Consider the following 14,297-nt stretch of genomic DNA (forward strand, 5'->3'; position numbering starts at 1 on the left):
GTTAGTCCTGAATCTAGACGATGAACAAACTACATTTGTAGTAATTCAGCTGGAATCCGCCTTGTGGCTTTTGTAGAAATGTGGAGAATCCCTTTAAGAGACTCACTACAAAAGGCAGTGACTCTCAATGAGCTCCTTTGTGCCGTTAGCTTGACGACACAGAGGACCAGACTGTGTCTTCAATACATGAGCGTAAATAGGATTTATGAGACACGACAAAGCAACAAAATAATAAAGTCCTTGTACGACACGAGGAGTTACAGTCGCCGTGTTCGGACTAAAACTGTAGTTTTAACAGCCGCAGCTATAAGAAGAAGAAATCTTTTTTTTTTTTTTACCTGTTTGAGTCTTCTACCTGCAGAGACACCGGAGGCTTGTCACTGAGTCTCTGAGGAGAAAACTGAGGAGATGGAGAGCGCTGCTCCTCCATCACGGAGACCAGCCCCGGAGGTCTGAGAGGGGGAGTCGGGGGAGACGAGGGAGGCCGAGGATTGGACGCGGCCAGACGATGCGCTGCCCCTTGTCCTTTGTCCGCGAGTCCTTTGCCCTGCTCCGAGTCTCCCTTTGCAGAGTGGGCGGAGTCGGGGTCGGGGTCGGGGCGAGGAGAGCAGCGGGTGAGGAGTTCGCTCTGGGAACCGACGAGGGACTCGTGGGAGTCGTGGTCGACCTCCGGGCCCTCGGGCGGAGGGAGGGTGAACTCTGAGAGACTGTGGGAGGCCGACGCGGGTCCGCGGCTCACGGGACCGGCTCTCGGTCTGGAGTCCGGGTTGGTTTCTCCTGGAGGAGGAGGAGGAGGAGGAGGAGGAGGAGGAGGAGGAGGTGAATAATGCGTCTCGGGCCCTCCGTCAGAGAACCTGGAGGAACACAATGCAAAGCTGTTAATCACACAGTGTGGGCTATCATCTGCAGCTCAATCAAATAACACTCCAGAGACCTCGCTGGTGTCTCCTCAGCAGCTCTGTGATTATGCCAACATGACAAGACACACGTCTGCTCTCCTCCTCTCTCTCTCTCTCTCCTGAAGAAAAGCCTCCTCCCTGCTCAGCTGGCAGCCTGAAGAGGAACATTTCAGTTCCCACAAGTCGGCGCTGAGGAATAAATAATCCTGACGGTGCAAAGAAGCAAAACCGGATCACTTTTTCCCCCCTTTTTCACATTCACAGTTTTAAACTGTCAGTGAAGTGAGACGTGGAGCTTCACAGGAAGCACTGGAGGCCTGGCAGCCAGATAAAGGAGCCGAAGTGATTGTATACCAACAGTTTTGAACCAGCGCGTGTCATGAAATGTGATCCAGACTCTATGGTAAACACACGCGCACATACTTTACGGTTTAATTTCCATCCGCGCTCCGATTGTGAATTTAAATCTGCAGTACTCAAGAGAGCGTTGACGCGGAAATTCACGCAGCTTTGATTGAAAAGACAGAAGTGTGTTCGTTGTGCAGTCACAAGATACACAACGGAGACTTCTGGACAGACAGACAGACAGACAGACAGACAGACAGACACACACAGACAAGCTGTGACAAGTCACCCAATGAACAACTGTTGTTGCAGCTTAAACCCGCCCTCACACTTCAGACTCAGCTCTGTAGAAAATGTGAGAAAGTTACTGCTCAGAAACACAATGCCACAGATACTACTGCAGGTACTACTGCAGGTACTACTTCAGGGTTATTGTTGAAGAATACGGACACAGCACAGTAACAACAGTTAGAAGAGAAATCATCAACCTTGTTGCCGATCAAGCAATTTAGTTTTGTACTTGAGAATTAGAAAAAATAAACGGTCAAAATTGAAGCACCAGGGGCCGAGATATCCTGGTTTTTGTGTCCAGCTATGCGTCAAGCCCTCAAAAACACTGGATACTACATTTCCCATAATGCAATGCAACAGCACCTTTAATCAAACCCTGTCTGTCAGGTAAATGCCCACTTCTATCAAACCCACTCCTCCAATTTGTAAAGCAGACTTTCTGTTAAAAACAAAACTCTCAAACTTTAAATATATAACTCTTATAAAACTATATAAAATAACTATCTTTAAATGAAGCGTGTGTCGTCACGAGTTAATGTTCAACAACAACATCTCACTGTCTTTTCACCTGACAGGAGTTCACATCAATGGTACATGTGAACACTTCGGCCCCGCCCTTAAAGCAAACGGTTACTAAGGAGGTTTAATCCAAACACACACACACACACACACACACACACACACACACACACACACACACACACACACACACACACACACACACACACACACACACACACACACACACAGTGTTTAAAAACCTACAATTTACCTCCAACTGACAAGTTAATTTGTGATTATAGGTTAGTCAGTATTGGTTTAGCTAGCCAAAAAGGTGTACCTTGAGCTAAACGTTAGCATGCTAACACGCTCACAATGACGATGCTAACGCGCTGATGTTGAGCAGATATAATGTTTACCATGTTTACCATCTTAGTTTAGCATGCTAACATTAGCTAATTCGCGGTGTAGTTGAGGCTTGATGGGAACGTCGTTAGTTTTGCAGGTATTTTCATACAGCTAACATGAATACAAAAGTACTTTTTAAAGCACTTTCAAGGTACCGACACCAGACGTTTACAGACTCAACGCGTTCATATTAACTTTGATTGTATGTTTTAATCAGGGTCTTTAAATACTTAGCTTAGCATGTAGCATAAGACACCAGGAGACAACAAAGAAATACGGTATTGTTTCATTTTAAATATTAAAAGATATATAAAAGTATAAAGATATTCCACGTAAGATTATTTATTCTGTCTATTGGTGTTTAAACATGTGGGAACTGAAGGTAAATGTGACGCTGTATGTCACATTTACGGTTGGTTTCTGTATTTCGACATTTTGAATATTTACGACCAAAGTGACAACAGACCCAATATTGACCATCCATGGAGCCAAAGTCCAATTATGCAAAGTAACTTAGATCTTATTGAGGCTCGTTTCATGCCTTGGGGGCCCCCCTGAACTCGGGTCCCCATCACATTCTGATGAAGAAAACACTTCCTCGCTGACATGAGTCAGATGCTTCGCCTACGCCGGCAAACGACACAAAGCACAGCCCAGACAGCCAGACAGACAGACAGACAGACAGACAGACAGACAGACAGACAGACAGACAGACAGAGAGAGAGAGAGACGGCTTATGTTGTCACAGCTGCTCCAAGGCAGAGCCGCTGGAATGCCTCGACAGATCATAAAGACTTCACTGTTCCTCTACAAGCTCTCTGAGGCGATCCAGTCCTGTATACTGGAGTCCCACCACCAAAGAGACTGGTGCACCAGCAGGTTCACCACATGAGATCCACTCACCCTGTTGTGGCGGCGGCGACTAGCGTTCCGGCAGGTTCACTCTCCGGCTGGGAATACTCTGTCTTCTCAGAGTTTCTTGCAGGAAGTGGAATCTTCTGTGAAGGAACGTGGAACAAACATAGAGTCCGTTATGCAATCCAAGAGCCAAGTTCTAGTCTATTTGTACTTATTACAATCAGCTCATGTTGTAGCTTCCTGGTTTTATTTCAATAGTGAAATAAAACAACCGCGCGTTGATGCCCCCTCTCTCTTCCTTAAGCCGAGGGTGTGTCTTTGTGAACAAACACGGATTAATATTTGACTTGGCTCGTTCCTTCCTGCTCCTGTTCCTTCCACCCTGAGTGAGCACGTGTTTGTCTAAAAGCCGCCTCGAGGGCTTCAAACAGTTGCGGCGTTTAAGTGACTAAAACCAAGTTAGAACCACGAGGCCTCTACATTTTGTTTACTCCAATGAAAGAGTCACTGTGAAGCGTAAACACTCACCTGTCCATAGATGTCGGCTGAAGGAGACGATCGGGATCTCTCGTGGAAACAGGTGGTTTTGGTTCTCTCCTCCGGTCCTGGATCCAGGATGTTGTCAGCTGACCGGTACCGTCCGGAGGCTCTTGTTTCCGGAGGGGGTTTCTGTACATTCCACCTGGCCTCATACTCAGCGAAGGTGCCCAGTCTTTGCTGGTCTAGGACGACCTGCTTGTGTGCAGAGCGAGGACCTTCCCGGACCTCTTCAGTGCACTCTCTGCTCCTGATGCCTTTCATCGTGTCCTCCGTTTCACCGGTGGAGGCGAGACCTCGGGTCCTGGTCTCTGCGGGGTTCTCCGTACCGCTCCGAGGGGGGATGTGATTGGGGAAAGCTGGTTTCCCGCTTTCTTTACGGAGCCTCTGTTGGTCTAGTGAGGAGCTCTCATGGCGAGGGAGATCTTCCTTCACCCCAACTTCGTGGATTTTGCCCGGTTCGGAGAAAGACCGCACCTTCTTCTCCGCGGGGAAACGCTTACGGCCGCCGATGCGAGTCACCTGACTGCTGCCGGGCCCCGACTTACTCATTACAGACTCTGAGACGGTCGGCAGAGGGGCGACATCTTTCCGGGCCAGCACTGAGGACGGGTAGTTGGGTAAGGCCTCGGCCGTAGGGTGCTCAAGCAGCACGGGCTCCAGGTCTTTCCTCCTGAAAGACGTGGCCTTCAGCACCCTTGCTTGTGCTTCCTTCAGATTATCCTTGTAGGAGCTGGTGAAGGAGCCATCTGCAGAGGTCGGGGTGGTGCTTTCAGTGGACTTCCAGACATCCTGATTGTCCGCAGTCTCTCCCTCGGTACCAGGAAGGGCAGCTGCACTCATACTTTTCTGCAGCTTGGCTCTTCTCATCTGGATCTCGTTCCTCAACGTGGTGGCGAAGCGGTCGCTGCGTCTCGCCATCTTGCTGTCGAGGGACTCCTCAGAGATCGGGCCTCTGGTCGCCTCGTCTTGGCCTGCGGCGGCGGCGTCGTCCATGGACAAAAAGTGAAGCATGGGCGTCGCCTGGGGGCAGATCTTGTTGCTCGCTTGGCCGTGATGTCTGACGTCTTGGTGAAGTTGCGGCGGCAGAGACCTCCGCTGTTCGGGCTGCCTGCTAGAAGCTTGACTCGTGAACTGGGCCTCGGCGTTGTGTCCTCTCTGGCTTCCCCTGTCGTCAGAGCTGGATTTGGGTACAGAGGTTTCTATCACGGTCGTAACTTGGTGCTTGCTGTACCCGTTGCTGTCTTTACCGAGAGAGGAGTGTTGCTGCTGTTGGGGCAGATGATACTTGACTTTGGCGACCGTCTGTGGGCTGAGAGAGTTGCGCTCATTTCCGGCCTGTGCCGGGTCTGAGCCGGTGACACTCTTCCTGTCCTCCGACTTCCCAGACGGCGGGTTGTGCTGCGCGGCCTGAACCGTTGTGACGCAGTAGTACCGGCTGTGTCGACTGCTGTCAGTGTTTTGATCGGCGGCTGTGGTGGACATGGACGTGCTTAAGTTCCTTCTGTGGTTCTGACCAAAGTGTTGTGCGGAACCGTTGGTCGGCAGCTCCTGCATGCTACAGTAGTAGCCCCCTACGTTCTGTGGCTTTGGCACGGACATAGTTCGGGGCTGGGAACAAAAAGTGCTTTTGTCACTATGGTGCCTTTGATGGTAGGGCTGGCCTTGCCGAACATCACTGCTGGACAGGGACTGCTGCTTGTTTGAGGCGAACTCGTTGTTCGCGTGTGAAACGTCGCTGTCGTTTTTTGGGGTCGGGTTGTGGCCGCGGCGGCTTTCGGTGGAGGTCTTAGAGGCCACGTGCGAGTCGGGTCCTTCGGGGTGAGCTACGACGAGCCCCCTTTCGTGCACCTTCGTCGCAGCAAAACTGTCACTGCGTGCGGGTGGAGCCGGAGGCGGAGGAGACGGGGAAGTCGTCTTCTTTTTTGTTTCGGGGACGTGCCAAACAGGTCCCAGGCTGATTCTGCTTGAAGAGGAATGGCGTGAGCCGGCCGAGTCGTCGGTCTGTGGACCGGCGGAGCCCGAGTTAACTCCCGGCATCTGGAAGTACGCCACCCTGTCGTCCTGTTTGACCCCCTCAATCACGCTCTGGCTGTTTCTGGCATTGTTGTGCTTTCCCCCCGCGTCCCACTGACCGACTTTATAGAGCATGTTCTCCGTGGAGGCGGCGTTGCTCTTCGAGAGGGTGTAGTCCGGAGTGCCGGAGCTGGTGGAGAAGGAGCTGTAGGCCGAGTCTCGTTTGCCTCCTCCGAGATGCTCCATGCTGTTGTTGGACTTGGCGGGCGACAGCTGACCGGCGGGGTACGGGTGCGAGACATGCTCTAGACTGTCCATGCTGCCGAGAGAGCTGAACTGGTCGGACACTCTGCGCAGGTCTGTTTGCTCCCAGCCAGAGGACAGATCAGTGGAGGACGAGCTGCGGGTTAAAGCGAAGGAGAGTGTGAAAAGACAACACAACAAAAACAGCAAAATACTGCAAAAATAGACCTTTACCTACACATTGCTGTTCATCAAAGATCCTTAAATTGATACACAATAGATCACAACCCGCCCATTTGCTAAACATTTTTTCTGAAAGGTTTTTGGCTGTTTTGGAAATTTTTTGAAAAAGATTTCAGAGCAAAGAAGACAGAAGGTTCTACGATATGTGTTTGAAGGATATTTCCAGGATGGAAACAGGTTAAAAAGACAGAATCTTTATTCACGGTTAAAATCATTAAAATACACTCAGTAGCTAGCATAGCATAGAGGTGCTAACACTAGTTGATGATGATGATGCTACGCTGTGATTGGCCAGCCTGCCTTCAAGGGGCGGGGCTTAGCAAAGGGTCAATTCTTTAGCCGGATTCACGGCACATTTACATCTAACAGTCGTCAGCTTTTTTTCGCCATTGGACAATACAGCAACAAGACGGCTTATTGCCTTTTTTTTGTACTTACAAATCATAATTTTTTTGTTGGTAAATTTTTTCTATAGAAGACATAAAGTGTCTGTAGTAAAACCCCTTTAAGTTTAATCATCTACATTTAATCTAAACTGCTTGATGTCTAACAGAGACTTCAAGATCCCTGGAGTTACCTCGCATCATATCTGGCGTGCCAGACTTGCGTGGGCGGAGACTGCGTTTTGGCGGCCTCCGATTGGCTCTCGTTGAACTTGGTGGCGTGCCAGGAGTGAGGCCTGCTTATGGGTTCATTCCTCCTGCAGAGAGGGCAGAAAAAAAAAATCAGGATTAGAGACCTGAACCTGACGGAAGACGGTGTGTGCTTACTGTGCAACCGAGAGGTCCGGCTATAGCTGGTGCTGCAGCTCAACGGCTTTATGCAAATATGAAGAAAGAAGATGTGTGCATTGTATTGTCGTGGTCCGGTACTCCACATCACTGCATCTACTGTATGCTGAGGAAGCACTTTTTTTTTTTTTTTTTTTTACAGCATTTTTTACATTTACAGATGGAAAGCGATCAAAACCTTTGCACGGTTGCCAGTTCTGCACATTAAAAACGTTAAAGCGATTCTTTCTGAATTGCATGTCAAGGAAAACACGAGCGGAGAATATCAGCACAAACATGCACCCAAGTTACATTTCAGCACATGGACACAAAAAAACATCACGTCAGGGACAGACAGGTGCGTGTTGCATGCTGCACAAATGGGATGAACATCTTCCATCTAATGAGCAATGAACCACAGGAGAGGGAGGAGTCGCTATGAGAGGGATGAGGATGATATCATGACCAGAGGAATGTGAGGGGGGGGGGGGGTACTACTGATTACGATGAAGCCACAGAACCGTACCTCATGGAACTTCGCAAAATCTTCGTGAGAAAGCTTCTTGCCACATGCACGTCATTCTCAGAGGGCATTTTCTGAGCTACTATATCCACCATTTTCATATTCCTGGGCAGCAGGGGGGAGGAACACACACACACACACACACACACACACACACACACACACACACACACACACACACACACACACACACACAGAGACACACACACTAAGAGCTCAGAGACAACTGACAGGACAAAGACCGTCTGACATTTAACCCGCTGGTTTGTGAACACCACATTATGAATGTTACAATCTCTGTTTAAAAGGACTTTTTTACGTTTTGTTGTTCCCCAAATCAGATCTGAAGCAGGAGATTCTTCACCTACTGCATGAACTATTTAGAGGTTTTGGTCGTCTTCTTTCAGACCAGAGGAAATAAAACATTTATTTTACTTCTTTGTTTGTTTACGTCTGTAGATTTATCCTAAATTCACCAAAAGTTACCATCACATAATGCCTCATTTGCATATTTAAACATCACATTTCAGTAAACGTGTAATACAATAACTCCTGGTGTTGATGTGAGTGATGAAGTGGTGAAGTTTGATGGTGATATCTACTAGTTCATGTTGTGACCCTCTTCACCTGGAGACTCTTCTAAATGTCTGGACTTTAACTAAACGTCTCTTTCCTCTAAATGTCCTCAGATTCCTCTGAATGATCTCAGTGTTGTTATTCACAGGACAGTAATATTCATCAGTGTTCATGTCCACTGATGCGTGGTGTTATAGCGCCCCCTGCTGGTCAAACTAACGCATGGCGTCACAGTTTTCACAGTGAGCTCGACCCCGTTTGACAACACAAACACAGATTTATTTATTTCTTTTTTACTCGTCTCTCGTTAGGCTCGTTAAACCGGACGTCGCTGAGGTGAGCTGGTCGAGCTCAGACTTCACCATATGGTCCCAGCGGGGGGGGGGGTGGGCTTAACAGAGCAGAGAATCTCTTACTCAATCAGATCATCTACACCAGCCCTCCATCCAAGCTGGCGTCTGCCTCACAGACGCCCCGATCAACTAGGGAGGGTTAAAGGGAAATATGCACAAGTAGTATATATACACATATATATACTACTTGTATAAAATGGGCCAACAAACAAATTCACGGTCTGTGTTTTAGTGTATATTAGGTGGTATTTTCTAAAAACACACTGTAAATACTTCAGTAACGACTTTTTTGTGTTTTGTTAAATCCTTAAAATCAGATCTGAATTGGTAGAAAGTTCTTTACATTTTCTCCACCTACTGCAGGAAACAATCTAGACTATTTAGAGAGATGTTGATCTATTTTTCTTCCATAACTCGTCTTCTTTCAGACTAGAGGAAATAAAACATTTATTTTACTTCTTTGTTTGTTTACGTCTGTAGATTTCTACTAAATTCACCAGAAGTTACCTTTACATAACGCCTCATTTGCATATTTAAACATCACATTTCAGTAAACGTGTAACAGAATAAATGCTGGTGTTGATGTGAGTGATGAAGTGGTGAAGTTTGATGGTGATATCTACTAGTTCATGTTGTGACCCTCTTCACCTGGAGACTCTTCTAAATGTCTGGACTTTAACTAAACGTCTCTTTAAAGGAGCTTTTCTCTAAATGTATACATATATATATATATATATTTTATATATTGTACTTCAGTAGCTGTTATTTTCAGTCTCAGTCTCCAGACCTTCTTGTTACTGGTGTTTTTACTGAGGGGGAACTTTGGCGTTGTTCTGGTCCAGAAGACAAAGCGCTGCTGCCGACGTTCTCATCGGACTCACGACCCCACAAAGCCGCGAGGTCGTGAGGTCGTGAGGTCGTGACCCCCTCAGCCTAAAAGGCCCCAAAAAATGATTCGATGACGAGACGTCCCAAAGAGCCGCTTCCTTCAGAAGGAACCCTGAAAGTACCGCGTGGAACAACAAGCTGTTCCGTCTGCACCCTGCACACCCATTGGTTAAACTCGATCAACTCTGACACTTAACTGTGGATTAAAAAGAATCCAGGCCTGTTTTAGAGGACAAAGAGAAAAAAAAAAAAAAAAGCCAACATGGAGTCCGGCCGGTCTTCCCCCGTCCCGTGTGTGTGTGTGTGTGTGTGTGTGTGTGTGTGTGTGTGTGTGTGTGTGTGTGTGTGTGTGTGGGGCACGAGGAGCTCGCCACACATGGCGCCTGCTATTGGTATGCAAATGAGGCTGGTTTTATTAGGCCTATCGTCAGGGCTACAGCTGGGCCACAACAGATATGCTGCGAGAGGGAACCAGTAGGCTGGAATGGGGGCGGGGGGCGAGGGGGGGGATCGGTTTAGGGCCCCATTTCACTTCAAATGTATCCGGTATCAACCGGTCCACGTTCAACAATAAACCGCTAACACGCACGCACAAAAACAACCTGTTAAACCAAGTAATTCATATATCAATAGTACTTTAAAGAGAGTATTCACTGAGGGTTTTTTTTTGTTTTTGTTTTTTTTTTACCTTTAAGTCTGTCCCTCAAAGATTAATTTGCATTTTGGTTTTTGTAAACGCTAAGTCTGATCGTGGCTTAACCTACATGATGTGTGACCTCATCATGAATGATAAGAGAAAAACAAAAACAGAGTATTGGGGTCAAAACAGCAAACAGGGGCCCCGATGTGTCCCCTCAGATATTCACCGACAGAACGAGATATTAAAACCATCAGCAGGTACGACTTCAAACTAAAGTTTAAACACGTTAAAGAAAAAGTGACTATAAAACATCGTGTAATGTTGACTTTTGACTCACCAAACATCTGGATGAAGGAGTAAAAAGAAAAAAAATGGACACAAAGCAGAAATGTGTTCTCCAAAACGCACCGATATTACCCAGGAGCTCAGTTTGGGAGCGAGGCCAGTTGTTTGTAGCCGCTCAGGAACCACATTCCACAGACGAGCCAAAATAAAGAGACCTGCAGGAGGTCCTGGTCCACACTGATCCACCTCCGCCGGTCTACAGCGGACTCAGCACAGATCGGACATGAGTGAAAGAACTGAAAAAGTTCTCCGGGCAGAATTAGTTTGAACTGAGGGGAGATTTCCTTCAGGATTACAGGGGGGGGTTTACCCCAAAAAGGGGGTGGGGGGTGGGGGCTATTGTCACAGCCAGTCCCCTCGTCTCATTGGCTCTAAAGGAGCTAATATGCTAATGCTGGGGATGAAATGCCGGACTCTTGTCTTCCTCGTCTCCCCTCTTGTGCGGTGCATTTCTACCATCTCTATGGCAACAGGTTGCTCTTTGGGTGGAGGGGGGGGTGCAAGTTTTTTTTTCCTCCCTGAATTGCCTTTTGAGGCAACGAGCGTCGCAACTGGCCGAGCACGGACGTCAGCAACACATGGAAACTACGACTTTAAAGCTACTCGCTGAGGCCCAGTGTGTTGTGTTTAATGAGGCTCGTTAGATAAATGAATGTAGAACTGATTAACACACAACTAGAGGAGAACTCAGAGAAACCTTCTGCCAAGACCAACAGCCTTCTAAAGCAACGACCACGATGCAACGGTGGATCCTGCAACATATAATATGAAACACTGCTGGTGAAAATGAAGACCATGGTTAAAGCTAATGTTTGATGTTTAGCTGCTACGTCGTGTTGTTGCTCATGTAAATAATTAGTATTTTCCTCAATGACACAATTCATGTGTTCATTCATTGATTTATTCCCTCAGTAAACATTGTAAACATGAGTTTATGGTCTCAATCTCTAGTTTACAGTCTTCTTCAATACAGCATGATGTTCATTTAGTACATTATGCTCCATTTAGAGTCAAACACACCATGAAGCAGGGGATGCTTTAGGGGGCGGGGCTACACGGTGATTGACAGGTCTCTACGTCACGCCTCCTCAGTCCAGATATGGTCACTTCCTGTTCACTGGTTGCAAAAAAACAAACAAAAAAAAAACAAGATGGCGACGGACAAAACGGCAAACTAGAGGCTTCAAAACGTCCACGAAACCAACGAGAGACGTCACTTCTTTCATAGAGTTAGTTCTGAAAACTAATAAAGTGAGTAAAGAAATAAAGTGTCAAGATTAACAGAAACATGCTTTTTCAAATTGTATTTCATGTCGATGAAGATGAGGGAAGGTTTGATTCTCCATCGTCTTCCATGATAACAAAAGACTATTAGTGGAGATATATGGACAGGACATAATTCCCCAAACAAAGAGCGCCAACTGCTGTGTAGTTTGAATTTAAATTGACCAACAAGCAATAGAACGCTCTAATTTGCAGGGTCGTGATTAAACCAATACGTCGGTTCTTCTGCCAGTTGTACCCGTCCAGATGTTACAGCAGACGGTCACGGCTGTACGGATTATACTTCAGATAACGACCATCTTAAACAACAGAAATGGAGGAAAGCTCTGGTACTCGAGATGTAAACGAGGTTTTAATTTTCCCTCCTTCGTGTTAACGTGATCTGGCAGACCGGTGAGAGGTCTGGTGACAGATCAGACAGCCGATAGGGAGGCGATAACATTCACAGAGATCTATAGTGAGGGAAGCGATCAAGCACGCAGTCCAAACAGGGATCTCGTTGCGACAGCTTCTTGTTTTTCCTTTTTTAGCAAAAGGATCGTTAACGATATCTGGTTTTGGATGGCGTGAAGCAGAGAAATGCTGAGGTTGTTACACCCAACAGGTGAGCCGCCGGATTCCACTTGGTCCTCCTTTTAGGGTCTGACAAAGAAGCCCTTCAAGCAGACCCTACAATCAACCCAGTCATGTATTTCGGGGCGAGAGAGGTGAACCGTGAGCGCCGCGTAATGACCAGCGCATTCCTGAGCTCGGTGGCATTCCGGCTGTCAAGTCGCCGGCTGTCTGCACTGACCCGGAGTCAGAAACACCTGGACACCTTCGGTCCGAGGGCCTGAACACCATCTCTACGACGAAGTCCTGCTCGTCTGAAACACCGTCTGTTACCACAATGCGGGTCGGTTTTGGGGGGGGGGGAATTAGGAATTCACCAACAACCTGTTAATCACTTAAAGAGACAGTAGTGACGTTCTGTAGTGTGAGAAAGGATTAAATGTTCATGTCATGCTCTGACTGTTGCTCCCTCAGGGTGATCTTCTCCATAAACATTCCTAATTGCTGGAATGTGATGACAACAGTATGCATCATGTTGCCCAATAGGTAAAGTATCGCGCTCTCTCACACACACACACACACACACACACACACACACACACACACACACACACACACACACACACACACACACACCCCTTCTCGTCTAACTGCTGATATCTACTCCGGAGTCTCACCTCAGGAACGGAGCAAACCAAAAAGAAACACCGAGGGGGGGGGGGGGGGGGGGGGGTGCAAATTAGGATTAAAAACAAGTAAATCTCTAAACTAGGATTTCCTCAGCTGAGACCCAAACAATTTTAAGAAATCTGCTTACGACAGGAGTTCAGCCCACAGCATTCCAGACATGCTACAAGGGATTATTAAGAAAAACAAAGAGCAAGTAAATGTAACCCCCCCCCCCCCGCTGTCAGTGCAATTGGATTGAGCACCAAACCTCTGTGCTCTTGTTGATGCAACAACAAGTGAAAGTTATGGAGCACATTCAATTCCACGTAAACTCAAAGAGCTTCACATTTAAAGGGCCAGTGAGCAGCATGTCTCTTCTGTTAGACAAGAAATATAATATTCATGTTTTTATTAGTGTACAATCACCAGGAACTTGGAATGAGTCCTTCATATCTGCAATGGGAGCAGGAGGCGGAGTCCGCCATGTTGCCCCTCCATGTTTCTACAGTAGCCCAGAACGGACAAACCAAACGCTGACTCTCTCTTTCACGTTGTTGTGTCTCCTGAAGGCCACCGTAGTTCTGTGAACGTGAGAGTAAAACCGTGGAACCGCCAGTCTGACTTCTGTTGCTCCTATAGTACAGTTATTATGGTATGGATGACCTCTTGAGCGTTACCGCGTTTTTTTGCAGTCGGTGGTTTAACGTTTAGCGCAGTCCGAGAACGGGAAGAGTGAGCGGAGTATTTAGTGGTTTGTAATCTGTAAACACACACACACACACACACACACACACACACACACACACACACACACACACACACACACACACACACACGTCTTCTTTCAGCGCATACACACTTCTAAGAGATTGCGACCATATTCGGCGCAGACCAACCAATCACTGTTTAAACCAACAGGAGGAGGGCTAGTAACGTTAGCAGCACCGCTAACGGCTAACTAACAGAGGTTCACTTCAGTTACATTATGATGCCTTCAGGCTCTGCTCAGTGAACATGAGTACTGACTGAAGGTAAATTATAATGTTATCATGATGTGTTCACATGTAATCTGTGAAAAGTAGTTTTTGGTGATAAACTTGAATAAATCCAGTAGTTTGAAGGAGAAGTTTTCACATGAATATAAAATAGATATTAGAGATGAATTATGAGCTGTTTAACTTCCGAACAAGAGTTCTGAGCACATTATTATACACCATTAATAATAATAATGAAGAGATTTTGTTTCTGAAGCTTCTAAAAACAAACTGTTCTTCTTTGTTAATCAGAGAACTATTTAGGAGAGGGAAGCCTTCCTCCTCCAATGACAAACATTGAAGCGTGTTAAGTGACCAGGAG

The 14,297-nt window shown here is 46.9% G+C and overlaps 1 protein-coding gene across 3 annotated transcripts in view; it reads right to left on the bottom strand.

Moving 5' to 3' along the window:
• The window catches only part of shroom2a (shroom family member 2a), a 31,728-nt gene that overhangs the window by 3,680 nt on the left and 13,751 nt on the right, over positions 1–14,297 (bottom strand). For 2 of the 3 annotated variants that reach the window (XM_068725293.1, XM_068725292.1), the window contains exons 4-7: positions 6,919–7,041; positions 3,831–6,255; positions 3,348–3,442; positions 339–854 (exon numbers count right to left, since the gene is read on the bottom strand). In XM_068725293.1, coding sequence (XP_068581394.1) covers positions 339–854; positions 3,348–3,442; positions 3,831–6,255; positions 6,919–7,041 — 3,159 coding nt within the window. Of the gene's footprint in view, positions 1–338; positions 855–3,347; positions 3,443–3,830; positions 6,256–6,918; positions 7,042–7,637; positions 8,549–14,297 lie in introns of those variants that run through there. The other variant, XM_068725294.1, reaches the window with a different exon arrangement.

This window comes from Cebidichthys violaceus, unplaced genomic scaffold (genome assembly GCF_023349555.1).
Source record: "Cebidichthys violaceus isolate CVI_PGR_0920_01 unplaced genomic scaffold, fCebVio1.0.p SCAF_35, whole genome shotgun sequence".
Lineage (NCBI taxonomy): Eukaryota > Metazoa > Chordata > Actinopteri > Perciformes > Stichaeidae > Cebidichthys > Cebidichthys violaceus.